This window comes from Indicator indicator, chromosome 31 (genome assembly GCF_027791375.1).
Source record: "Indicator indicator isolate 239-I01 chromosome 31, UM_Iind_1.1, whole genome shotgun sequence".
Lineage (NCBI taxonomy): Eukaryota > Metazoa > Chordata > Aves > Piciformes > Indicatoridae > Indicator > Indicator indicator.
In genome coordinates this window covers 11,842,025-11,867,910 of record NC_072040.1, presented here as the reverse complement: position 1 = coordinate 11,867,910, position 25,886 = coordinate 11,842,025, and the positions used below count along the sequence as shown (strand labels likewise).

At 47.5% G+C, this 25,886-nt stretch overlaps 1 protein-coding gene across 1 annotated transcript in view; it reads left to right on the top strand.

Annotated features, from left to right (window-relative positions):
* ROCK1 (Rho associated coiled-coil containing protein kinase 1) overlaps positions 1 to 23,512 on the top strand; it is a 109,587-nt gene extending 86,075 nt beyond the window's left edge. Inside the window, exons 25-33 of the mRNA XM_054394762.1 lie at positions 561 to 649; positions 967 to 1,155; positions 2,066 to 2,231; positions 13,128 to 13,198; positions 15,359 to 15,447; positions 17,666 to 17,744; positions 17,859 to 18,120; positions 18,966 to 19,173; positions 22,078 to 23,512. Of these exons, the coding sequence (XP_054250737.1) occupies positions 561 to 649; positions 967 to 1,155; positions 2,066 to 2,231; positions 13,128 to 13,198; positions 15,359 to 15,447; positions 17,666 to 17,744; positions 17,859 to 18,120; positions 18,966 to 19,173; positions 22,078 to 22,081 (1,157 nt within the window). The 3' untranslated portion in view covers positions 22,082 to 23,512. The remainder of the gene's footprint in view (positions 1 to 560; positions 650 to 966; positions 1,156 to 2,065; positions 2,232 to 13,127; positions 13,199 to 15,358; positions 15,448 to 17,665; positions 17,745 to 17,858; positions 18,121 to 18,965; positions 19,174 to 22,077) is intronic.
* Positions 23,513 to 25,886: the final 2,374 nt, after the last annotated feature.

Here is a 25,886-nt window from a genome sequence, read left to right as displayed (position 1 = left end):
TTGTGGTGTTGGCAGAGAAACCCTTCTGTGTGAAATATATGAGACTTGGGCAGCAAATCAGGCTGCAGGTGTGCTAGAGGAGTAACTGCTGTGTGAGAGGGGTGAGGGGGAACCTAGCTGTCATTCCTGATTGCAAGAAAGCCTTGTCCCCATGTTCTCTTTGTGCCTGCTGTGAGAATCTGTACCGAACGTGAGTCTGGTCCTGTCAGCCTTCCTCTGTGTCAGTACTGGGAGTAAGCTTTGGTACTACAGAAACATTTTGAGTAGTGCAGGCACAAAGGAAGTGGAGCAACAAATTTAGTCATCACCCAGGAAACAAAACTACATTTGTTACCTTCAGTATTTCATCTTGGTGGTGTTCTGCTACAGCCTTCTGCTAGCTCGCTGTGATTATAGCAGCATTGAATTGGTGACCACTATCACTGCAAACTGTGTCCTGCTCATTAAGTGACACAAAAGGAAAATGGAGGGAAAAAAATGTTGTGCAATTGTAGAAGTGATTAAGCTTAGAACTATTTGCCTTGTTCTGAAGTCCTTCAATTTGAATTTTATTTCAACAGAATACAAAATGAAAAAGGAGGAGGAAATCAATAACATTAGGATGCATTATGAGAAGAGCATTAACACTGAAAGGACTCTGAAGACCCAGGTAGAACACTTGATGTCTTTTAACAGCAGTGGTTACTTGGCAGATCTGATTTCAGTTTGTTTTGTGTGCAGCTATCTCCCAGTTCCTTGGGGACTGAATTTTTGTTGACCGTGCTGTGTAACATGCGTTGTTGATACTGAAAGCTGGAAACATAACTCTGGATGCTGGGTGCTTTCCAGTATCACTTCTGTTGTAGGGGCCATTTCTGCTGGTAAAAAGGGTTTTAAATCAAATCCTCTAACCAGAGGATCTGACAAGTTATGTGTGGAGCATGCCTGCAGAGAGACTTTTCTCCTGATTCTCCCTTCTCTTAACAGGCTGTCAATAAACTGGCTGAGATAATGAATCGGAAGGACTTCAAAATAGACAGGAAGAAAGCTAACATGCAAGATCTGAGGAAGAAAGAGAAAGAAAACAGAAAGCTCCAGTTGGAGCTTAATCAAGAAAAAGAGAAATTCAATCAGATGGTAGTGAAGTACCAAAAGGAGCTCAATGAAATGCAAGCAGTAAGAGAGTCTTAATTCCTTGCCACACTCTGGAATTCTCTCCTCAGGACAAATGTGTGACTCCTAGCCTGCTGGGAAACACAACCAGCTCGGTTTCAGATCTTCTAGGCTACAGAAATGTAGTGAGGCAGAGAACCTGACAAGTCTTTGTTCTCATCCATGGGCATTAATGGACCAGAACATCTCCCTGATGAGGAGAGACTGAGAGATCTGGGGCCTTTTGGTCTGGAAGAGAACAGACAGAGGGGGATCTCATCAATGCTGATCAATACTTAAAGGATGGTGCCAGGAGGGTGGGGCCAGGCTTTGTCAGTGGTGCCCAGTGAATGAACAATGCGTACTGGCCATAAACTGGAACATCAGAAGTTCCATCTAAGCAAGAGGAGAAACTTCTTTAATTGAAGGGTGCTGGAGCCCTGGAGCAGGCTGCCCAGAGAGGTGCTGGAGTCTCTATCTCTGGAGACATTCCAAACCCACCTGGACATGGTCCTGTGTGACCTTTTCTAGGTTGGCCTCGATGATCTCCAGAGGTCCTTTGCAAGCCCTACCATGCTGTGATTGTGTGCTTTTCCCTTTCAAAGTGGCTGACCATGGAAGTTACAGATCTGTTACAGAGACTAAACCCTGGGTCCTCTGTAGCACGCTGTGCAGTGTGGCTGCTGGCTGGGCTGCTCCTCAAACCAGCTGGCAACGTGTGTGTGCTGTGCTGTGCCTGATGGCATTGCTGGATTGGTGATCTTTAACTTTGTTCCTGGGGCTGAGCAAAGCCTTCTGCTTCACTGATTACTGCTAATGCTATCAGAAATATCTAGAGAGACAAACACAAACACAGGCTTGAGTTTTGTTTTCAAAATGCTTCGCTGCCATAGTGTTGGTGCCACAGTAACTGTGCCTGTGTCTGTAACTACAGCAACTGGCAGAGGAGTCAACATACAGGAATGAGCTCCAGATGCAGCTGGATAGCAAAGAGAGCGACATAGAGCAGCTGCGAAGGAAGATCTTGGACCTGCAGCAAGGAATGGATTCCAGCAGTGTGGCCAGCCTGCAGGCCGATGAGACCGACGGGAACCTGCCAGGTGAGGGAGCTGCCCCTGGGGCTGCTGCGTCTTGGGCAGGGACAGCGCTGGGAAAGGGCTTCCTGCAAACAAGGTTGAGCCTTGGACAATCTGCTCTGTCTCTCTCTGCATCACACAGCCACTTAGGGCTGGGTTTGGGATGGTGAATTTTGTGGTCGGGTTTCTTGGTTTGTTTTCTGTTTTTTTGCTGTTCCGTTTGTTGGCTTGGTTGGGTTGGTGGTGTTGGTTGGTTGGCGATTTTTGTGTTTGTTTTTTGGTTGGGGGTTTTTTTGTTGTTTTGGGGGGTTGTGTTTGGTTTTTTGGTTGGGTTTTTTGTTGCTGTTTGGGGTTTTTAGTGTTTTTTTTGGTTTTGTTTTTTTGTTTGGGGGTTTTGTGTTTGGCTTTTGGTTTTTATTGTTTGGGGTTTTTGTGTTTGGTTTTGGGGGTTTTGTAGTTTTTGTTTGGTTATTTTTGAGCTTGGTTCTTGTTTGGGATATTTGTTACTTGGAGGTTTTATGTTTGTTTTTTGTTTGGGTTTTTTTGCTTGGGATTTTTTTGTATTTGCTGTTTTTGTTGTTTGGGGGGTGGTTGTGTTTGGTTTTTGGTTTTTTTGTGTTGTTTGAGGGTATTTTTGTGTTTGGTTTTTGGTTTTTGTATTTGTGGTTTTTCTTGTTATTTGGGGGGTTATGTATTTGGGGTTTGTTTTTTGTTGTTTGGGTTTTGGTTTTTTTGTTTGGTTGGTTTGATTTGGGTCTTTTGGTTGTTTAGGAGTTTTTTCTGTTTGGTTTTTGTTTGGGGTTTTTTGTTGTTGTTTGGGGTTTTCTGGTTAGTTGGGGTTTTTTGTGGCTTGGTTTGGTTTTTTTGTTGTTTGGGGAGTTTGGATTTTTTTGTGGTTTGGTTTGTTTTTTAAAATTTATTTCACAGCTTTATATAAATTTAAGCCTTTACATATTGAAGCCTTGGTTTCTTCTCACATCACTCCTGCTGTATGGCTTGGCATTATTATCTACTTTCACAGAAAGGCTCTTTCCATGTGCTGTTGCTTGAGTACAGTGAACACAATGTGCAGTGCCAGTGAGTAGCACACGAAGCCAGCACCTGCAGAACACCATGACTGTGACTTACATCTTGAGTGCAAGATTGCCCTGCTCTGGTCTGTTCTCACTCACAGTCACCTAGCACCTTGGGATAAGTGTGAAAAATAATGGCAGGGAGTCCCAGAATGCATTGCTGGCTGCCTGGTGCTCTGAGCAGGTGCAAACAGGAGCAAACAGCAGCAGGTAGTTAGCCATTGCCATGGGGTGGCAGTGCCAGACACTCACCTGAAGCCCTGCAGTACACTGCTTGGTGACTTCCCCTGCCCCAGTGCCAGCAGTACTTCTGCAGGATCTCCTTTTGTATCCAGATACAAGAAAAAATGTCTGGTGGTGATAAACTACTGAATTTCCTTGTTGGACATAGGGGTTTTGGGTGTAGTTAAGCAATCTTTATAATTCCTGGTGGAAGTTCTCACTAATTGCTTGCCTTGCATTCTTGTCTTAAAGTTTTACAGTCTGATTTTATGCTAAAAAATGTATTAAAACATAGGAAAATAGGAATATGCTTTTGGGTACCTTAAGCCTTCAGATCCAAGCATTATAGCTTCTCTTTTCCTGTTGATGTCCTGCTGCTCAGATTGCCACATTCTAGATTTTGCCAGGGGTCTTAGAGGGAGTGAAACTACAGGTAGGTTCCTAGACCTAGTGTTTGGGTTTATGTAGTTACAAAATCATAGAATCATAGAATGTTTAGGGTTGAAAGGGACCTCAAGAATCATCCGGTTCTAGGCCCCCTGCAGGGACACCTCACACCACAGCAGGTTGCTCACAGCCACCTCCAGCCTGGCTGCAAAAACCTCCAGGGATGAGGCGTCCACCACCTCCCTGAGCAACCTGTGCCAGTGTCTCACCACCCTCATGGGGAAGAATTTCTTCCTAACATCTAATCTGAATCTCCCCACCTCTACTTTTGCTCCATTCCCCCCAGTCCTGTCACTCCCTGACACCCTGATTGAGGAAGAAACATATTTGTTTACTTAGCTGTCACCTGCTAGTAGCTCCCACTGCCACTTCTGAATTGTCAATGCTCAGAATTTTTTTCTCTTCAATACACTGAGAATTAGTACTGCAATTAACTGAAATCAGAAGGGTTGTTTCCTTCCCTCAAAGGACCTTTGGGATCCAGCCTTATGTTTGAGAGTGTCTCCTAAAACACTGCAGTTCATTGGTTTTTATTGAATGCTTCTGAACTGCTGTAAATTGGGAGTTTGAATTTTTCTACAAGAAACCAGACTGGATTTATCCTACAGAAAAAGGGTCATTTGGAACTTCCTCACCTCAGCCATTTTCAGCAGCATGGCTGAGGCAGCCAGTGTCTTCATCTGGACATCCTCCTTCTCTTCCCTGTTTTCTTCTTAAGGGCAGTGGTATCTTAGTGTGACCCTGGTGCCTCTTAGCCCTTGGGAAGTCTGTAGGTGTAAGCTCTTTCTGTGGCTGCCTCATTAAGGTCAGGCTGGATTGCTGGAGAGAGAGTAACCTCATGAAGTTCAACTGGGCAAGTGTAGGATCCTGCACCTAGGGAGGAATAACCCCATGGGTCAGTGCAAGCTGGGGGCTGACCTGCTGGAAAGCAGCTCTGTGGGTAAAGACTTAGGGGTCCTGGTGGACAACAGGGTGGCCACGAGCCAGCAATGTGCCTTTGTGGCATCCTGAGAGGTGTCAAGAGGAGTGTGACAAGCAGGTTGAGGGGGGTTCTACTCCCCCTCTACTCTGCCCTGGTGAGGCTATATCTGAAGTACTGGGCTCCCCAGTTCAAGAAGGCTAGGGAACTGCTTGAGAGGATAGAGCAAAGGGGTGTGAAGGTGATTAGGGGCCTGGAACATCTCTTTTATGAAGAAGGGCTGAGGGACTTGGGGCTTTTTTAGCCTGGAGAAGACTGAGATAGGAATCTTAGGAATGCTTACAGGCTACTTCAGTGGTGCCCAGTGACAGGACAAGAGGTGATGGGCTCAGATTTGAGCATAGGAAGTTCCATCTAAACATGAGGAGGAACTTCTTTACTTTGAAGGTGGCAGAGCCCTGGAACAGGCTTCCCAGAGTCACTCAAAACCCATCTGGATGCCATCCTGTGCAACCTTCTCTAGGTGATCCCTGCTTTGGCAGGGGCCTTGGACTAGATCTGCAGAGGTCCCTTCCAACCCCTCTCATTCTGTGAATCTGTGATTTTCAGTCTCTGAAAGAGACCTGTGTCAGGGCTTGCAGCTCTGTGACCTGCCCCTTCAGCTTTGGGGCAGGAGCTTCAGCATGTGCAGGATCTTTTCAAGTCAGCTGGGACTTTTCCATTGGGATTTAGAACATCATAATTAGTGGAAGTTCCTCTGGTCTACATCTTCTATACTTAAGACCTCTCTAACTATTTTATTAGTCTTTAATTTCTGTGTTTTTCCTTCCTTTCCTTTCCTTTCCTTTCCTTTCCTTTCCTTTCCTTTCCTTTCCTTTCCTTTCCTTTCCTTTCCTTTCCTTTCCTTTCCTTTCCTTTCCTTTCCTTTCCTTTCCTTTCCTTTCCTTTCCTTTCCTTTCCTTTCCTTTCCTTTCCTTTCCTTTCCTTTCCTTTCCTTTCCTTTCCTTTCCTTTCCTTTCCTTTCCTTTCCTTTCCTTCCCTTCCCTTCCCTTCCCTTCCCTTCCCTTCCCTTCCCTTCCCTTCCCTTCCCTTCCCTTCCCTTCCCTTCCCTTCCCTTCCCTTCCCTTCCCTTCCCTTCCCTTCCCTTCCCTTCCCTTCCCTTCCCTTCCCTTCCCTTCCCTTCCCTTCCCTTCCCTTCCCTTCCCTTCCCTTCCCTTCCCTTCCCTTCCCTTCCCTTCCCTTCCCTTCCCTTCCCTTCCCTTCCCTTCCCTTCCCTTCCCTCCCTTTCCCTTTCCCTTTCCCTTTCCCTTTCCCTTTCCCTTTCCCTTTCCCTTTCCCTTTCCCTTTCCCTTTCCCTTTCCCTTTCCCTTTCCCTTTCCCTTTCCCTTTCCCTTTCCCTTTCCCTTTCCCTTTCCCTTTCCCTTTCCCTTTCCCTTTCCCTTTCCCTTTCCCTTTCCCTTTCCCTTTCCCTTTCCCTTTCCCTTTCCCCTTCCCTTTCCCTTTCCTTCCCTCCAAGAGTCCAAGAGTTTTTGTCAGAGTCTAAAGAAGCAGCAATTTAGGTAATTAAAAGAGATTAAGTGACACTAGTATTGTCAGCTTTCAGTTTTGTGGAAGAGCCAAGTAGAGGCCATTAGCATTATAAAGAGGGATGACAAAAGGCAGCATTCAAAGTAGAAATACCCCAGGCCACACAGAGGAACTTACTCAGTTATTTTTCTGCAAAACAGGAGGTGACACAGCAGTGCAGCTGCTGGACTGTGGCTGTGTGAAGTCTCCAGGAGAGCTGGAAAGGGGCTTTTGATAAGGGCTGGGAGTGCCAGGATGAGGGACAGTGGCTTTGAGCTGGGAGAGGGGAGATTGAGGCTGGAGATGAGGAAGAAATTCTTTGCAGTGAGGGTGGTGAGACACTGGCACAGGTTGCCCAGGGAGGCTGTGGCTGCCTCCTCTCTGGAGATGTTCCAGGCCAGGCTGGATGAGGCCTTGAGCAAGCTGGGCTGGTGGGAGGTGTCCCTGCCCATGGCAGGGGGTGGGAACTGGATGAGCCCAAAAGTCCATTCCAATCCAAACCATTTTGTGATTCCCATCAGTTCTGTAGCCCACACGTGGACATTCCTACAGAGCACCTTGATTAGCATCTTATTAAGAGGTGGCTCTGATGAGTAGTCAATGGGATTCTCTTGGTGATGCATCTGCTCCTAAGGCAAAGACAGTCCTTACAAATATTTCAGGCAAATAAACAGTAGAATTACTCAAGGAGTAGTTACAGCATGGCTTCTGTAGACTTCCTGCCACATGAGAAAGGGAAAGGAAACACAGAATAATGGAAACAAGCATAAAAGAACAGTTCCAGGCTCAGGTGTGATGGTGAGCAGGCTCTGAGAAAAACCTTGGTACAAAATAGGGTTGCAGTGATGGTGGCAGGATTCTAGAGGCACCCCTGGTTCTCAGGCATTTCCTCTGTCCTGCACAGCAGGGTGGTTCAGGCTGTGGGGTAGCATCTTGTCTGATCAGGAAGTTGAGACTACAGGAAGAGAATTCAGAGTTTACAGGAAAAGCATTTTGTAAAATGTTAGGGCCAGAAGATAAAGTCAAGAGAACACCAAAATGAATACTCTAATACTCCAAAAAATAAGGAAAGATGTCCTGTGTTGGAGCAAGATACAGAGAAGTTGTGGAGATTGTTCCTCCTTAGCGCTGCATCTCACTTGGGAGTGTTTCTGTCTGTTGATGAGCTAAATGCCCCTCAAGTTCTGGTAGCTCCCAGGGCAACTTCTGCCCTCCCAAGGTAGGGATTGGCTCCTTGGGCCAATCCAGGATATGCTAAGGCTTTTGCTTCAGCAGATGGGAAAGATGGTAATGTGGTCAAGAGTTTGGAACTCTGCCTCCTGATTCTGTTCAGGTAACAGCTCATGTCTCATTTGATGTGTCCAGTGCTGACAGAGTCCTTGCTGAAGCAGCTGAAATATTTAGTTTTTATTGATTCCCTTGCTGTGCCTCTTCCTCCTGGCTGCACGTGGGAAGTGACTGTAAAGAAAATTCTTCTTTGTGGAGACAAAACATCATCAGGAACTTCAGCAGGGGGTTCCCAGCTGTTATAGGGCACTTAACCTGGAGTCATAGAATCAGAGAATGGTTTGGGTTGGAAGGGACCTTAAAGATCATCCAGTTCCAACCCCCTGCCATGGGCAGGGACACCTCCCACCAGCCCAGCTTGCTCAAGGCCTCATCCAGCCTGGCCTTGAACACCTCCGAGGAGGAGGCAGCCACAGCTTCCCTGGGCAACCTGTGTCAGTCTCACCACCCTCACTCTAAAAAATTTCTTCCTCATCTCCAGTCTAAATCTGTCCTTTTCCAGCCCAAAGCCTGTTGAGAATGAACTCTTTCCATCTGCTTGACAAGGTAGTTGAAGCAGTTGAGCTGTCCTGCAGCTTAACTGCAGCACTGTTTTACAGCATGTGTCCCAGCTCCTGCTTTGCAGAGATAGGATAGAATAATGCATCTGGACCATGTAAGCCAGCAGGTGGAGGTTTTGAGTATGGGGCACAGAAATGACTTTCTGAAGTAGCTGAAAGCAGCCATCACCTGGATAAACCTCAAAGCAAGATCCAGTCAGCAATGCTGGGTGAGATCTGTATGACCTTATGGGCTGAAGAAGGAAACAATTTAATGGGAAGGATGGACTTGAAAGCTGGAGCAAGGTAGTGTATCCAGGGGTTTGGTTACTCCAGAGGAGTCTGAGGAGTAGGAATTCTTGAGCATTGCAAAGTGATCATCTGCTGCTCGTGAAGGCTCCTGTGTTACTGAGCTCTAAAGCAAGAAGTCTCAGATCAGTGCAGCCATGGTTGGCTTGTGTGGTTTTTCTGAAGATTTACTGTTAGGACTCAGAATAATCATGCTGAATGAGAAGGAATCCTGGCAATAGGAATGCTAACCATAAAGATTTTCAGAATGCAAATCCATTTCTTTATATATATTTGGAGGCAATTAAAAGGTCTGTAGCCTTCATGGAATTGTTCCTCCATATTCTGTTCAAGTCCAGCTAGCTATCAGATATTTTTGAGGCTTATTTTGGATTTTCTGGTTTGGAAATATGAAATGTAATTTCTGGGATTCTTTCCAAAGTGCAGGGCAGTTGTCAGGCCTGTCAGTTTTGAACCTGTTTTTAAAATCAGGAATGGAAGATTCTTTCTCATAGTCCAGGTAGCCCATATTTTCCTAATTACTTAAACAGAGCACTCAGGTTTTATGCTTGTGGCTGAAATCTTTGTGAAATGGCCAGGTGAGCATTTGCAATTGTGCCAGCTGACTCTGGCAAGGGCAGTGAGGAGGCACTGTAAACATCCCTGGAGACACACCTTTGTGGCGAGGCTGGAATGAAAGGGCTCCTCTGCCCTTTCAAGAGTACATCTGGTCCCAGACAAACCTTAGCTTCCTTCACAAGGAGCACTTGCAGAAACTCTTCTTCTCAACGGCAGGACATGATTCACAGCTCAGAGAACATCTCACGCAAGCACTTTGCTGCTGGAAGCAGCTGGTGAGGAAACAGAAGAGTGTCAGCCCCTGCATTGGTAGTGACTCATCCACCTCCTAGTGCTTTTGAAATGCTGAAATGGAAGTGAACTCAGCAAAACTCTTTCTCATGCTGTCCCTATAAGCAGCATAGTCCCTTCTGCATCTTCAGAAACGTGCAGGTTTCCAGATGCCACAATTGCCTCTGGAACAGCAGTCATCCCCACTGTGTCCTTCAGCAGCAGGGAGTCACTTGGCTTGGCAGTGGACAAGTTCTAAAACTGAAAAGAGCCTTTCTTGGTGTAAAAATTAATCAAAGTACTCAGAAGAGGGAAAGCACTCTGTGGGATGCCTGCAGGCGTGAAGTAATTAAGTTTCCTTCTCCAAAACTACCTTCCAGTACCTGAAGAGGCCTACAAGAAAGCCAGAAAGGGACCTTTTACAAGGGCCTTGTAGTGGTAGGACATGGGGGCATGGATTGAAGCTTGAGGAGGATACATTTAGAGTGGAGATTAGGAAGAAATTGTTTACAGTGAGGGTGGTATCAGTTGGTGACAAAGTCCCCAGGAGCCAGCAATGGTCCCTGGCAGCCCAGAGCCAGCTGTGAGCTGAGCTGCATCCAGAGCAGGGAGAGCAGCAGCACAGGGAGGGGATTCTGCCCCTCTGCTCTGCTCTGCTCAGACCCCACCTGCAGCACTGCCTCCAGTTCTGGTGCCCCCAGCACAAGAAGGACCTGGAGCTGCTGGAGAGAGTCCAGAGGAGGCCACCAAGATGATGAGAGGGCTGGAGAACCTCCTCTATGGGGACAGGCTGAGAGAGTTGGAGCTGTTCAGGCTGGAGAAAAGAAGGCTCTGGGGAGACCTCAGAGCAGCCTTGCAGTACCTAAAGGGGCTCCAGGAGAGCTGGGGAGGGACTTTGGACAAGGGCTGGGAGTGCCAGGATGAGGACAATGGCTTTGAGCTGGGAGAGGGGAGATTGAGACTGGAGATGAGGAAGAAATTCTTTGCAGTGAGGGTGGTGAGACACTGGCACAGGTTGCCCAGGGAGGCTGTGGATGTCCCCTCCCTGGAGGTGTACAAGGCCAGGCTGGATGAGGCCTTGAGCAAGCTGGGCTGGTGGAGGTGTCCCTGCCCAAACCATTCTGTGACTCTATAAATATCAAGAATTGGGGAGGGGTCTGCACAGTTCTTATGCAGACATGAGAGGCAGGGAAATCCAAATGTCCTTTATCTTTTCAGGAAGGTTTCTTGCTGGAGTGCGTTCAGTGAACAGGTCTGTCCTCCAGTTAGAACATCAGTAGCTCAGGGATGCCTCAGTATTTTGAAGCTGTTGTGTGTGGACAACTCTTAGGAAGTGATTCTTTATTTTTCTGCCTGGCCTTAATGCCTTGACCAAGGCTGGGCTGTCAGTCTGGGTGTCATTTCAAATCACAAAGTGTATGGACAACATCTCACCTCTGCTTGTATTTTCAGAGCTTGCTGGGCTACACCTCCCACACAGTGATCCCTGGAGGATAGGAAGGACTGGTAGCTCCTTCTGCCATCAATATTTGTGGAGAATTGTGGGATTGTTTAGCCTGGAGAAGAGGAGGCTCATTGCTGTCTACAACTACCTGAAGGGAGGTTGTAGCCAGGAGGGGGTTGGTCTCTTCTCCCAGGCCATCAGCAGCAGAACAAGAGGACACAGTCTCAAGCTGTGCCAGGGGAGGTTTAGACTCGAAGTGAGGAGAAAGTTCTTTATGGAGAGAATTCATAGCCATTGGAATGTGCTGCCCAGGGAGGTGGTAGAGTCACCATCCCTGGAGGTGTTCAAGAGGGGATTGGATGTGGCACTTGGTGACATGGTTTAGTAGTCATGAGGTCTTGGGTGACAGGTTGGACTCTGATGATCCTTGAGGTCTTTTCCAACCTTATTGATTCTGTGATTCTGTGAATATTTCAGCAAATTGTAAGTTAATATTTTTGAAGTTTTTGGTGGTGCCAGTTAAGTCCCTTGTAAAGGATGCAAACTGCTGGCTGCATTTCTGTACTCTCACACTTTGTTCTACAAATGACCTTTTTACAATCTGTTTTGTTTTGTTGTGGGTTTTTTTTAATGGCAACGTTCACAAATGTGAAATAAAGGCAAGGGTAGAGTCTTGCACCTGGGAAAGAACAACCCCATGGAGCAGGATAGGTTGGGGCTGACCTGTTGGAGAGCAGTGAAGGGAAAAGGCCCTGGGGGTCCTGGTGGGTGGGAGGTTGACCATGAGCCAGCAATGAGCTCTGGTGGCCAAGAAGGCCAAGGGCATCCTGGGGTGGATTAGAAGGGCTGTGGTCAGTAGGTCAGAGAGGTTCTCCTGCTCCTCTACTCTGCCCTGCTGAGGCCACATCTGGAATATTGTGTCCAGTTCTGGGCCCTTCAAGTCAAGAAGGGCCTCAGAGAACTGCTTGAAAGAGTCCAGCAAGAGCCACAAAAATGATGAAGGCAGTGAAACATCTTCCTCATGAGGAGAGCCTGAGGGAGCTGAGGGCTCTGTAGCTTGGAGAGGAGGAGCCTGAGAGGTGACCTCATTGCTGTTGATAAAGATGTGCAGGGGGAGTGCCCAGAGGCTGGAGCCAGGCTCTGCTGGGTGATGCCCAATGCCAGCACAAGAGGCTGTGGTGGAAGCTGAGGCTTCCTCCTGTTCTATGGAAGCATGAGGAAGAATTTTTTTCCCTCTGAGGGTGACTGGAGCAGGCTGCCCAGGGGCTTTGTGGAGTCTCCCTCTCTGGAGATATTCAAAACCTGCCTGGATGTGTTCTGTGTGATCTTCCTTGGGTGCCCCTGCTCTGGCAGGGGGGTTAGACTGGATGATCTTTTGAGGTCCCTTCCAGCCCTTAACATTCTGTGGTTCTGTGATAAATCTCTAATCAAGGAGTGAGATTTTGATTGCTCATTCTCACATGTACACAGCTCTGACACTTTTCCCCTTGCCATTTCAGATGGATGGATTCACAATAGCTTCTCACTGCTTCATGATCTAAAACACTGTCTATCCAACCCCAGGAGCAGTTAATTGGTTAAAAAATCCATTATTTATATTAGGCAGGATGCTAATTTTTTTGTGACTCTTTGTATTGCTGTTGACTGACTTCAGTAGATTTGTGGTAGGAAACTAGGTTATTAGGTTACTGTGTGGAAAACTATACACTGAAAATGTGAATAAAGCCCTTGTCTCTTATTCCTTATATCTAGCTGATTCCTCCTGCATTCCTTACTTATCTCCTATGCTTATCTTCTGTGAGTAATGGGTCACACCTGAAGCATTGCTTGCTCTTGTGCATTCCCCAGCTGCTGTTCCCCTTGGAAAATGTGGATCTGGTTTATTTTTCTGGCTGCATCTTCCTGCTGAGTATTTCCATAGAGCCCCCCTGAATGTGGAATGATGTTGATAAATTTCTCTACATTAAAGCTGTAACAAATTTTCAAAGCAGTCCTTCCTGTCTGACTCTTTGTGGACTATTTACATCCAGTGTTAGATGCTGACAGCAAGGCAAAGAGCTTCACTTTACTTTGCAGTGACTATAATCCAACGTTAGCTTGCCTTGAAGCATGCAGGAGATGCTTACAGCTTCCCTTGCTTTAGCTGTGCTTTTTAGCCTGCTTTGCTGAACAGGCAGTTGCCTATTGCTGCATGCAGCACATCTTCTTTTCTAGTCTGCTTTTGTGCTCTCCTCCTTTACTATTACAAATGAGTAAAGTCATGTAATATGCTTTTTATTTACCCAGAATCCAGACTGGAAGGCTGGCTTTCAGTACCAAACAAAGGCAACATAAAGCGGCACGGCTGGAAGAAACAGGTACAGATTAATGATTGCTTTTCCTTTCTTCCTCAACTCTCACAGTTATTAATGATGAATAGGAGGCAGGAGTTAGGAAACTGTCATTTTTATTGTCCTGTGTGGCACATCCTGCCCCAAAATATATACAAAATCTATGTACAGGTTCAGGCGGTGGGTGGTGGAATTAGCACTACTGTAGGGGATTATTAATAACTACAAACAATTTAGAAAGTTCAGAAAAGTTGGAAAGGACCAAGCCCAGCAGACTGCTTTTCCCCACTCATAAACGGCCAGCCGGAGCCCAGGAAGTTTAGGAGCTATAGCCAGTGCCATGAGGGCAGGGAACTTCCTACGGATTTGAAGTCCGGGAAACAGCTTCCAGAAAGTGCAAAATGATCCACAAAGTGCCGTGGCACTAACCCAAGGGAAATGGCTTCCTGCGGGCACTGCAGGCTGGCAGCACTGGGAGCAGCAATCATGGAGCAGCAATCCTAGAGCAGCAGTCCTGGAGCAGCAGTCACGGAGCAGCAATCTCAGAGCAGGAATCATGGAGCAGCAATCTTAGAGCATCAGTCATGGAGCAGCAATCTCGGAGCAGCAATCTGGGAGCACCAATCTTGGAGCAGCCAATCACGGAGCAGCAATCTCAGAGCAGCAATCATGGAGCAGCAATCTTGGAGCATCAGTCACGGAGCAGCAATCATGGAGCAGCAATCATGGAGCAGCAGTCTCGGACCAGCAATCTCAGAGCAGCAATCACGAAGCAGGAATCTCAGAGCAGCAATCATGGAGCATCAGTCATGGAGCAGCAATCACGAAGCAGGAATCTCAGAGCAGCAATCTCGGAGCAGCAATCTTGGAGCAGCAATCTTGGAGTAGCAATCTCAGAGCATCAGTCACGGAGCAGCAATCTTGGAGCAGCAATCTTGGAGCAGCAATCTCAGAGCAGCAATAACAGAGCAGCAATCTTGGAGCAGCAATCTTGGAGTAGCAATCTCAGAGCATCAGTCACGGAGCAGCAATCTCGGAGCAGCAATCTTGGAGCAGCAATCTCAGAGCAGCAATAACAGAGCAGCAATCACAGAGCAGCAATCTCGCAGCATCAGTCACGGAGCAGCAATCTCGGAGCAGCAATCTTGGAGCAGCAATCTCAGAGCAGCAATAACAGAGCAGCAATCACAGAGCAGCAATCTCGCAGCATCAGTCACGGAGCAGCAATCTCGGAGCAGCAATCTCAGAGCAGCAATCTTGGAGCAGCAATCTTGGAGTAGCAATCTCAGAGCATCAGTCACGGAGCAGCAATCTCAGAGCATCAGTCACGGAGCAGCAATCTCGGAGCAGCAATCTTGGAGCAGCAATCTTGGAGCAGCAATCTCAGAGCATCAGTCACGGAGCAGCAATCTTGGAGCAGCGCTCCCATTCTCAGATCACTCTGAGTTATTAACTCACCAGACAGTTGTGTCCCTTGGCATAGATACTGAGCTGGAATCACTCAGCCCGTTAGAACCCAGGGCGGGATTCACAGTGCAGGAATCTCCCTTGGCATGGGGCTAAGCTCCATGTGCAGCCCCAGCCCTACCGGCTCCTTTCGCCTCATTCTGCATTTGCCCATTCAAACCTCTATGGGGGAGGGGCAAAGCAAATGGGGGTTCTGGGGCTCTCCCCCACACTCCACCCTGTTGTCAATGGACAGAATTTCTGTAGGATATTGGAGTGATGAGCAATTTGCAGTCGGGTAAGGCCTGTGTGTTACTTGTTGGGTTATCACTTTCCCAATATAAAATAGAACAAGTATTACTTAGCACTACATAAACAATGCTACACATCACTAAATAAACAATGATTGCTCAACACAGAGTCCATTACAAAGTTCATTAGCAGAGCAATTGCTGCTTTAAGGCCTTGGCTTGGAGGTCATGTTCTCAGGACCTGTATGATAGTCGTCCATCTGCCACCCTGTTGATGTGCCTCTGTCTCTCTGGAGCTGGTTCTCCCTGTTCCTGGAGGCACTGCAGCTGCAGCCTTGCCCAGCTGCCTGCACCACGATTTGCATCTCTTCTAACGTTGGTTTAACAAACTTCATTTGCTCATGCTCTGTGTGTGCAGGTGGCAGGAGAGCAGGATAAATTCTGCTTTGAAAATGCCATTCTGACCTGTATTTACCCTTTCGTTCCCCAGTACGTTGTGGTGAGCAGCAAGAAGATTCTGTTCTACAATGATGAGAAGGACAAGGACCAGTCTAATCCATCTATGGTACTAGATATAGAGTAAGTAAAGTGGCTCTGAGATTAGCAAAGGAGCACTGTGTGGAATAACTGATCCCAGATCTGCAAGCTTACAAGCAGAATTCCATAAATGATGTGTGATTTCCCATTCTACTTTGGACATGCCTTTCAGGGTGCTGTTGACAGGAGACACCACCTTTTTTTTGTCCTGCTATTGCTGGCGTCTGGAGGAAAAGTGGAGTACACAGTAGTGTGGCACTGCTGGTAGTCACTGCTCAGGCTCAGAGGCAATGGAACCTCCATAGTTTGCCTCTCCCTATGACTCAGTGCAGTGACTGTTTCCTTGACTTGCTTTCACCAGCTGCTTTCTAAAGCAGACCATGCTAGCTGAGGGATAGGTAGGAAACTGCCTGTCTGTTTTTAGGGCTCATCCTCTGCTTCATACCTTTTTGTTGCTGTCTGAAAGAGCATCAGTGCTGGAATCACAGACTGGCTTGGGTTGGAAGGGACCTTAAAGACCAGCTGGTTCCAACCCCATGCCATAGGCAGTGACACCTCCTACTAGCCCAGGTTGCTCAGAGCCCCATCCAGCATGGCTTTCAACACTCCCGGAAGGGAGGCATTCACAGCCTCTCTGGGCATCCTGTTTCAGTGCCTCACCACCCTCTGAGTGGAGAACTTCTTCCTTATATGTAATCTAAATCTCTCCTCTTCCAGTTTGAAGCCATTCCCCCTCATCCTGTCACTACATTGTTAAGAGTCCCTCCAAGTCTTTCCTGTAGGGCCTTCCAGTATCTGAAGGGGGCTACAAGGAAAGCTGGGGAGGGACTTTTTAGGTGTCAGGGAATGATAGGACTGGAGGGCATGGAGCAAAAATAGAAGTGGGGAGATTCAGATTGGATGTTAGGAAGAAATTCTTCCCCATGAGGGTGGTGAGAGACTGGCACAGGTTGCCCAGGGAGGTGGTGGAAGCCTCACCCCTGGAGGTTTTTGCAGCCAGGCTGGATGTGGCTGTGAGCAACCTGCTGTGGTGTGAGGTGTCCCTGCCCATGGCAGGGGGTTGGAACTGGCTGAGCCTTGAGGTCTCTTCCAACCCTAACAATTCTGTGATTCTATGATTCTTTAGATACTGGAAGGTTGCTGTAAGCTCTCCTGGAGTGTTGATCAAGCCCAAAGCATTTCTGACTTTTCCAGGTGGTTTCTGTTTAGAGTAACAAAATGAAGGTGATCCCTTAGCATTGGTTACACACAAAGAAAGTTGTGTCAGGTATCACTGAAGCCCACTGCTGATAGATGGCTGAGTGTGGTGCTTGAACAGCTGACCAACATGATGGGACCTTAGAGAGCAGGAATTGAAAAAAGGTTTGGAAGTTCATGAGCAGGACTGTCAGTGAGTGGCAAACAGAGTGGTCTGGAAGGAATCTCCAAGTTGGGAAGTGCTTAGGCTGCCAACTGCTCATAACCAGGAGGAGAGTTATTTTCTCTTTGAGTTACTTTCTTACTGTCTTGTCATAAACATCTGCAGCAGCTGTTGAAAACAAGATGTTGAGAAAGTTGTACTTCCAGTCTTGATCCAGTATAGGGTGATGCTCATTCCAATTTTAACAGCATTTTCAAGAGCTGGTGCCCCAGCCTGCCTTTGGGATGTTCTGACTCTGATAGTGTGTCAGCTGATGACTTAGTGCAGAACAACAGTGAGTAATGCTGTGCTTCATGTGGTTACCTCCAGGGTAATCCCAAAGCTTTTCTAGCAATAATCTGTTAGACTTCCCAGTGTTCTGAGGAAGGATTTGAAAGTCATAGAATCATAGAGTTATCAGGGTTGGAAGGGACCACAAGGATCATCCAGTTCCAACCCCCCTGCCATGGGCAGGGACACTTCCCACTAGATCAGGTATCCCTGATCTAGTCTTCCCCAGTTAAATTGAACCCATCCTAAGACAACTCTTTCCATGCTATGAACTGTTTTGGTCCCCCCTGGTGGGGGGGGTTTGGCTGGACAAGTTCTTTAAGGTCATCCAGTCCAACCATCAACCTAAGACCACCATGGCCACCAAACCATGTCCCCAGGTGCCATGGCCACACCTTTCTGGAACACATCCCTGGGCAGCATCTTCCAATCCCTGACCACTCTTGCAGCAAAGAATTTTTTCCTCATCCTGCTTGCATGAACAAGATTTGTAAGAACTGCAGAGCACTGTGATGTTTTTGAGGCACACATAACCTCTGGCAGCTCTGATTCCTGTTTCTGCTCCTCTAGTAAGCTGTTCCACGTCCGCCCCGTGACTCAAGGAGATGTGTACAGAGCTGAAACAGAGGAGATCCCCAAAATATTCCAGGTAAAAAGAAATGTGTTCTCATTGCTGTTTAACTCTGGAAAAGACTGTGCCAGCTCCCTTGTCAGGTGCATGACCTATAGTGCTCAGCAGTAAGACAGCAGCGTTCCTTTGCAGATCCTCTACGCTAACGAGGGGGAGTGCAGGAAGGACCTGGAGGTGGAAGCAGTGCAGCCAGCAGAGAAGACCAATTTCATCAATCACAAAGGCCATGAGTTCATTCCAACACTGTACCACTTCCCAGCCAACTGTGAGGCCTGTGCCAAACCTCTCTGGCATGTCTTCAAGCCCCCTGCTGCCCTGGAATGCCGAAGGTGCCACGTGAAGTGCCACAGAGACCACCTGGATAAGAAGGAGGAGCTGATTGCACCCTGCAAAGGTAGCCTGGGGTGCTCTGCTATGGTCTCTGTGTCAGGTGGCCAGAGCTGCTGAGCTACAGGAGGCAAAGAGAAGCACTTCAGTGTCAAATGTTTCTGTCTCCAGTTTCCCCCTTGTAGGTGATGGAGGGTGCCATTAAAGTGCTGCACTGTTAGTGCTGCTTGTGAACAGGCAGCTGTGGCAAGCTCTGCAGGGAGCCCTTTGCTGCTGGGGCTGGTGTGGCTCTGCTGAGGGCCCAGAGGCCCAAATCCTGGTCAGCTCTTTGGTTCCCAGAGCATTCTCTCTTACACATGGTCCACATTAGGGACCATACAGGGCCCACATCACCAAGCTCTGCTGAGAACTTGAAGAGTGGTTCTTCAGCCACTCTGGGGTCTAGGGGGAAGGTTTCCTCCCTGTGCTCCTCCAAAGTGGACATGTGCTCTAAGGCAGCCACACAACGTCCCAGCTAATAAGACTGCAATTTGTTGTTTTATCATTCCTCAAGTCATAGAACCATAGAATGGTCTGGGTTGGAAGGGATCCCCTGCAGTCAGCAGGGACATCCTCCACTAGACCAGGTTGCCCAGAGCCCTGTCCAACCTCACCTTGAATATCTCCAGGGATAGAGCCTCAACCACCTCCCTGGGCAACCCTGGTCCATGCTAATGTTAGACTCAAGAATCTTAATGCAGAGTGACAAATACTGAGAGAAACTGTACTGGTGATTGCTGCTCCCTGTCCTCCGGTGCATGCACACAGGTGCCCTTGCAGTGCCTTTGCAGGGCCACACCTGGCCTGTCACAGTTCTTGTTCTGGGAACAAGTCTCAGCTTCCTCTGAATCCTCTTCTTTCTTTCCCTTGCAGTGAGCTACGATGTGACTTCAGCAAGAGATATGCTGTTACTGGCCTCCTGTCAAGATGAACAGAAGAAGTGGGTGACTCATTTAGTAAAGAAGATCCCCAAGACACCACCATCTACTTTTGTTCGTGCTTCTCCCAGGACTCTGTCTACAAGATCCTCAGCAAATCAGTCATTCCGAAAAGTTGTTAAAAATACTTCTGGAAAAGCTAGGTGAGAAGTGAACCAGAAAAGCCACAGCTGTTGTTAACCTAAAAAAACTCTGCTCATAAACCCTGCTGAAGGAGAAACTGCAAAACAATTCCATAGTGATGGCTGCTGAGCTGTTGGTCTAAAGCTCTGCTGAAATCCTGAAGGAAGGCACAGACAATTCTCTTGTTTCTGTGGTAAATTTGCTGGGGGGTTGGATTTGGAAGGGTCCTGCAGAGAGGAGAGTGCCTGGCTGGCAGTGCCCCTGAGGGAGCTGGTTGCATTGTTTGCTGTTCAAAGGCCAGGCTTAGCAGATGTACTAGCAATGGCATTGAGCTGCAGGGCTGTAGCCATTCATGGATTGACTCAGAGAGCTTGGGTAGGACAGAAGTCTTCTGCAGATAGGGGAGATGCCCGAAACTGAGGGGTTCTCAGTCTTCATGCCAGGTCCTCTGGTGCGAGGCAGCTGCAGTACTCATTCCCCTCATACTCTCATACTCTGCTCATTCCCCATCTCCTCCACTCCCAGCTGTTTTTGTAAGCTGTTTGTGACCCTACACATTAACCAGGGCAAGATTTGAAATGCACATTTTGATGCTAGGTAACTGCAAGCAGCTCGTTTTCACCCTGCATTAGTTTCTCATGCTGTGTGCAGGTTTTCTTCCCCAAAGTGACCAGTGGGGTTGGCAGGAAATAGTCTTAATAGGGAAGAGTCCTCCTAGTTGGCAGGGCTACCAAAATAAACATCCTACAAACATTCCTTGAACACAGTGCACTGAAAGCAACCTTCTCATGTAACGAGCCACTGGGTGCATGATGAGCATCCTCCATCTGGGGAGGGTAGGGGAAACGTAGGCAAGATGCAAAGGGTGCTGGTTGTCACCCCCACCATTAACACTGAAGCAGAAGTGATCCCAGTGCAGAGAGAGCAGTGACTGGGGTGAAAGCCCTCAGGGTAATCTTCTCCAAGGACATTAGTCCTTGAGCACAAAGCTGTCCGTATAAAAGCTCAGTGATGTTGTGGGCAGTGTTATGTCAGAGGTAGTGATCAATGCATCGGAGTTGGAAGAAGGGAATCAAAAGAAACTGTCAGCAGCAGCTGAGAGCATGCAGCCTTTCTAGAGCATCTGGGAGAGCAGCCAGGCTCATAGGCACTAAGCACAGCCTCAGCTTGCTGCTGGCAGTTCCAGAGGCAGGACTGTACCTGAGCCGTGATGTGAGGTTGCATTGCTCAGGGAGAAGGAGGAGGCTGCTCCCCTGGGGTCAGGGAGGTCATGAAGTGTGGGGGGGCAGCAGAGCCTTTTCCTTTTAGGAAACAGTGAATTCACTGCACCTTGCAGCTCTCATCCTGACCTCTTTCCCTAGGAGTGGGAGTGAGGGCAGCAGTGATGGTTTTATGGGATGGAGGTGTTTAGCTCTCAGTAAGGATCTGCAGCTGGTTCTATTGGCATGCAGCAGAGCAGAGCTTATCTCAGTGCTGGAGTCCTGCCATGTGAGCAGGCAGGAACTGTCTTGTTGGATGGATACAGACTTCAATACAGGCTTGAGGGCATCTTAGTGCTTTCATGTGGGTCTGATCCACCTTTCTTTGCAGTTGGTAGGCAGCCTTCCATTGACTTCTGGAGGAGGAGTATCAGAGCCATTTAAAGGAGCTTCATGTGCAGGTTCATCTGAAGTTCTATTCCTCACTTGAACAGCCAGGCACTAGTGTGATTTTCTGATGAACTTCATGATGCCAGCACCCACAGTACTGCTTCTGGAGCTAGAATTATACTGCACAGCTTACAGTGTGCTGATCCTGCCCCTGTATCAGCACCTTGAGGTGTTTTATTTGAAAATACTTGGACTTGAGCACCAGATGAAGTTAATGCATGATTAAAACAAACAAAAACCAAACAAACCCCAGACAACCAGAAGTCCTGTGTGTCAGATCAGCTCTGCCAGCTGCATGTGCATGTTCTTGACCTCTGTTTGTGCTGCTAGGGGAAGAAGGTCACCTTTTATTTGCCATGAATGCACCCAGGACTGTTTGCTTTCAATGGTTTGCTGGTAAAACTGCAGCTGTATGATCATCTGTCTGCTCTCTGAGGTTCAGTAAGGCAAACTGCAAAGTCCTGCACCTAGGTTCAGAAGTCCTCAGTATCAGTCCAGGCTGGGGCTGATGAGATAGAAAGCAGCCCTGCAGAAAAGGACTTCGGGGTGCTGGTGGATGAGAAGCTGGACATGAGCCTAGCAATGGACACCTGCAGCCCAGAAGGCCAGTGGCAGCCTGGGCTGCATCCAAAGAGGCATCAAAAAGAGAGAGGTGATTCTGTCACTCTGCTTTGCAGTGCTGTGTCCAGCTATGGGGCTCCTAACACAAGAGAGACATGAACCTGATGGAGCAGGTCCAGAGGAGACCACCAAGATGAATCTAGGGCTGGAGAACCTCCCCTGTGGGACAGGCTGAGAGAGTTGGGGCTGTTCAGCCTGGAGAAGGTTCCAGGGAGACCTCAGTATCTTGAAGGGGACCTATGGGAAGGCTGGGGTGGGACTTGTGGTGATAGGACAAGAGGCAATGGTTTGAAACTGGAGCAGAGGAGATTTAGGTAGGATATTAGGAGGAAATTCTTCATCATGAGAGTGGTGAAGTACTGGCACAGGTTACCTATGGATGTGGTTGAGGCCCTGTCCTTGGAGACATTCAAGATCAGACTTGACGTGGCTCTGGGCAGCCTGCTCTAGTTGGAGGTGTCCCTGCTGTCTGCAGGAAGGTTAGACAAGATGCCCTTGGAGGGTCCCTTCCACCCCAAGGCAATCTGTGACCCCTTATACTGTACCATGTCCCCTGCAAAGGTGCTTTGCCTTCTGCAGAGCTCCTGGCAAAGCTGCAGCTGTGTTCTGCAGCTCATTTCTCCTTCAGTAATTGTCTCTCTCCTTTTGTTGCAGCTAACCACGTGTACAGTGCAGTGGGATCCAGTGCAGTCCCAGGAGGGCTGCTCCTGCCCAGAGGGAGCAGTACAGACGTTGTCCCTCCCAACCCAGCTACCAGAGCTGCAGGGTTCCGATCGCTATTCCTGGCTCCTCCTCGCTTTGGCACAGACGCACGCCCAGGGTGTTTAATTGCAGGTTTGCCTACAGGTAGAGTAGATTAATTATTACTATGTAATGCAAGTTAAAGCAAATAAAGCTTAGCTAGGTGTATAAAAAAGGTGCTGCCTTTTTGGATTAAAACAAAAAAAAAAATCAAAAAAAGCCAGTCAGCCACGGTGACATCCAGCCAACTTCCTTCCTAGCGGTGCAAGGACAGGGCTGCTCCCCCTGCCAGGGGATATTTATGTCAAGATGAGCATATGGAATGGAGGAGAGGAGGAAGGGTTCTCAAGGAGAAGGACTGCATTTTGCTTTCAAGACTCAAAGTTGTACTCTTGAAGACTGCAGAACTAGCTTAAAAATGAAGCCTTATCACTTGAACTTCAGTGCCTTCACCGCAGAGTTCCTAACAGCCTTAATGCTCACCGCCCACCGCGGACCGGATCCAAGTGTTACAGGGTTTGCATCGTGCTTTACAGAACACTGATTCAGCAGTTTCTGAAGGGGGGAATCAAGAACTTGCCTTTAATCTGTGCAGTTTTTGCCAAGCCATACTGAATTATTTCACTCTTAGAGGCATTAGAAACTAACAGTACAAAAGAACCACCGAGTTTGGCAGTACATTCCGGGGTACATCATTCCTGTCACTGTATCATGGGTTGCCTTGTGATTTGAAGTCCCTTAAGTTAACAACCATTTAAGTAATATATGCACTGTTTGAACTGTAAATTATTCCTACAACACTTGTGCTGGGCGTTACATTGTCCTTTTAGTGCCTTAACTTGAGATCACTGTGTTATTGCCACGGCCAGAAAGGCAGAAATCTAAACCTAAACAAAGCAGACCTCTGCAAAGCTATTGCCAGCCAGTGGGGCTCACTGAGTGCTAGTTGGTTGAAGTATTGTAGATGCTCGATGGATCTTCTAAATTAAGTACAATCTGGGAATGGGAATTCCTCTTACAAAGAAAGACCGATCCAGGTTCACCAGCCAAGAGCTGTGTGGGCAGGGCAGAAAGAGAAGCAAGCAGAGAAGGCAGCAGCTGCGGGCGACTGAGGAGTCGGAGGGCACTGAGGAGTCAGAGGGCACTGAGGAGTCAGAGGGCACGCTGTCAGGCTCGTGCTTCATAGCAGGAATGCACTCAAGGGATGGGCAGTGTGGGTTTATTTTATTTTGTTCTTAACCAAATACCTCCTCAGTAATTTATAATGGCTTTGCAGTTGTGTATTAAATAAAGAAGCACTGGAAAACGTTCGTCCTTAGGATGATTTGCATGTTTCAAGTGGTCTGAAAGCCGCACTGATGGATATGTAATAATAAACATATCTGTTATTAATATGGTGAGGACTCTGTGCTCATTTAATGAGAAATAAAAGTAATTTATGGAAAGACCCTTTGGAAAATGACTGCCATGGTGTTTTCTCCTGACTGCAGCTTGGACATCTGTCTAAGCTTTCAGACATTCCACAGCTTTCCAGTACAAGGTACGTTGATAATACCACATCCAGGGGACTCTCACTCTGACTATTCTACATTCTATTAAGTATTTTTTTCCATTCTCTTACTCTCATTGCCACAGTAATTTATATTTATTATTCATCCATCACAGATTTTGCCTTGTGACTGCTTCACCCTCCATGATGTAGTTTGGAGTTTCAGAAATCCCACATATTTGGAGGAGGGAACCCTGCTCAAAAGACAAAAACCTGTGGGGTGGGTTTTGTTGTCTTGTTTTTTATGGAACAGGCTCTGCAGCCCATGCAGCTGCCTGCCCATAACCCTCATCCACCAAGGCCTGTACAGGGAGCAGGCTGTCCATAGCCCTGTGTCAGGTTACACCAATCCCTGGAGGGGGGCTGAAAAGAGCCCAGCCCCCAGGTGGGCAGAGAGAGATTTGGGTTTTCCCCCTCCCAGGGGGAGGGATGCCCTGGTCAAAGTTTATTCCACTGCCCCTTCCTGTCCAGCAAGGCCTGTTTAAGGGAAGCCATTTGCCTTGGGTCTCTCTCTTTCCCCTGCTTTGCCTGCTGGACAGACACATCTGCTGCCCTCCTGCAGTTACCATGTGGCTTGCCTCCATGCTGCCTCCACACTTCTAAGAACTGCATCCAACGAGAATCCACATTTACATCAAGGGAATCCAATGCCAGCTGGGCCTGGGTTTGTATATTTTTCTATTTACCCTTTTCCTTATAACTTTGCTATATATTTTTTTTTTGTTGTTGTTGTTAAACTTACCTTTTTACTTCCAAACCAATTCCAGACCGTTTCCTTTATGATTTTTACCTATCTTTTCTCCTGCCTAATTTGCTTTTACCCTACCAGGAACAAAGGGAGAGGAGAGGCTTTTGGACTGATTGAAGAAAAGGAGGAAAACAAAACAAACAGAAACCAGGACTTCCTATAAAATACTGCCATCCCTGTTGCTCTTAGATAGATAACCTTTGTATAGATAGGAAGAACCAGGACTGTCTGTGAAACATCAACATACCCCTGTCATTCTTAGATAGATAACCTTTGTATAGACAGGAGGAACCAAGACTGCCTATGTAAACCTTAACACCCCTCTGTCATTTTTACATTGATAGATTTCTGAATAGATAAGAAGCATGGACTAGGTAAGTGTGTACTAAAATCCCTTTGGGTACACAGGTCTTTTGGAGAGATCCTACTTGGGTACAGCACTGTAATAAAGGCATAATACAAGAAACTTACTGAGTTTCTTGTCCTTCTCTAAATCAGGACTCCAGGAAAAGCTTAAACTACAACAAGCCCTCATCCACCAAGGCCTGTCCATGAACCTGGCTGTCCATAGCCCTCATGCACCCAAGGCCTGTGGATCAGTGTAGTAGTGAGGACAGGTGACATGCAAGTAAGTGACAGCTATGTCCTTTGCAAGTCAGAGAGCTGGGAGGTGTTAACAGCCAGGAGGTGATGTGGTAGTTACAGGAGGTTCCTCTGTTGAGCATGCTCTGTGGGAAACAGCAGCCTGTGCAGGGCTGTGGCTGGAGCAGGCTGAGGGCTGCCCTCCACAGCTCCATCACGTTGGCTGCCAGCTTGCCAAGCAACACCAGGGATGACCATGACCTGCTTTAAACTATCACATACCCAGAGGGGCAGTAATACAGTAAGGGGAGTTAGCTTCTTTTCCTTAAATGTATACAGGGACTTTAGAGCAATAGAAAATGGTCATTCTGCAGACCCAATTTTGGGTTGCTTTTCTGCTTTCCTTTCTGGCCACCTCTGCAGGCTCCCAAACTCTTACTTGCGTGATTTCTTCATAAAGTCCCCTCTGGTAGTTCTTTCTTTTATGAATCTGAAAAGCAGCACAAAACCTGCAATGCTTAATGGGAAGAGGGAAGGGTTGTGGAAAAATGGCTTTGCTGCACAGACTGAGAAGTGGTCATTTCCACAGCTTGTTCAACACTGCTGGAATCATGCAGTTCTTGGATGCTGCTTTTGCTGGGGAAAAAGCAGCAGGCATAATGAAGTGTAGAATTACTCTGACTTGTGTCTGGGGTAAGTCAAATGCTGTAGTAATAAAGTCTAGATGTGGAAATCACAGTTTGTGTGTTCTGCTGCACTACTGGTGGCACTTGTTTAGTGTAAGCAAGGATCCCACCTACAGCAACAGCCTTGGGATGAGTCTCCCAGACACTCCTGGGAGAT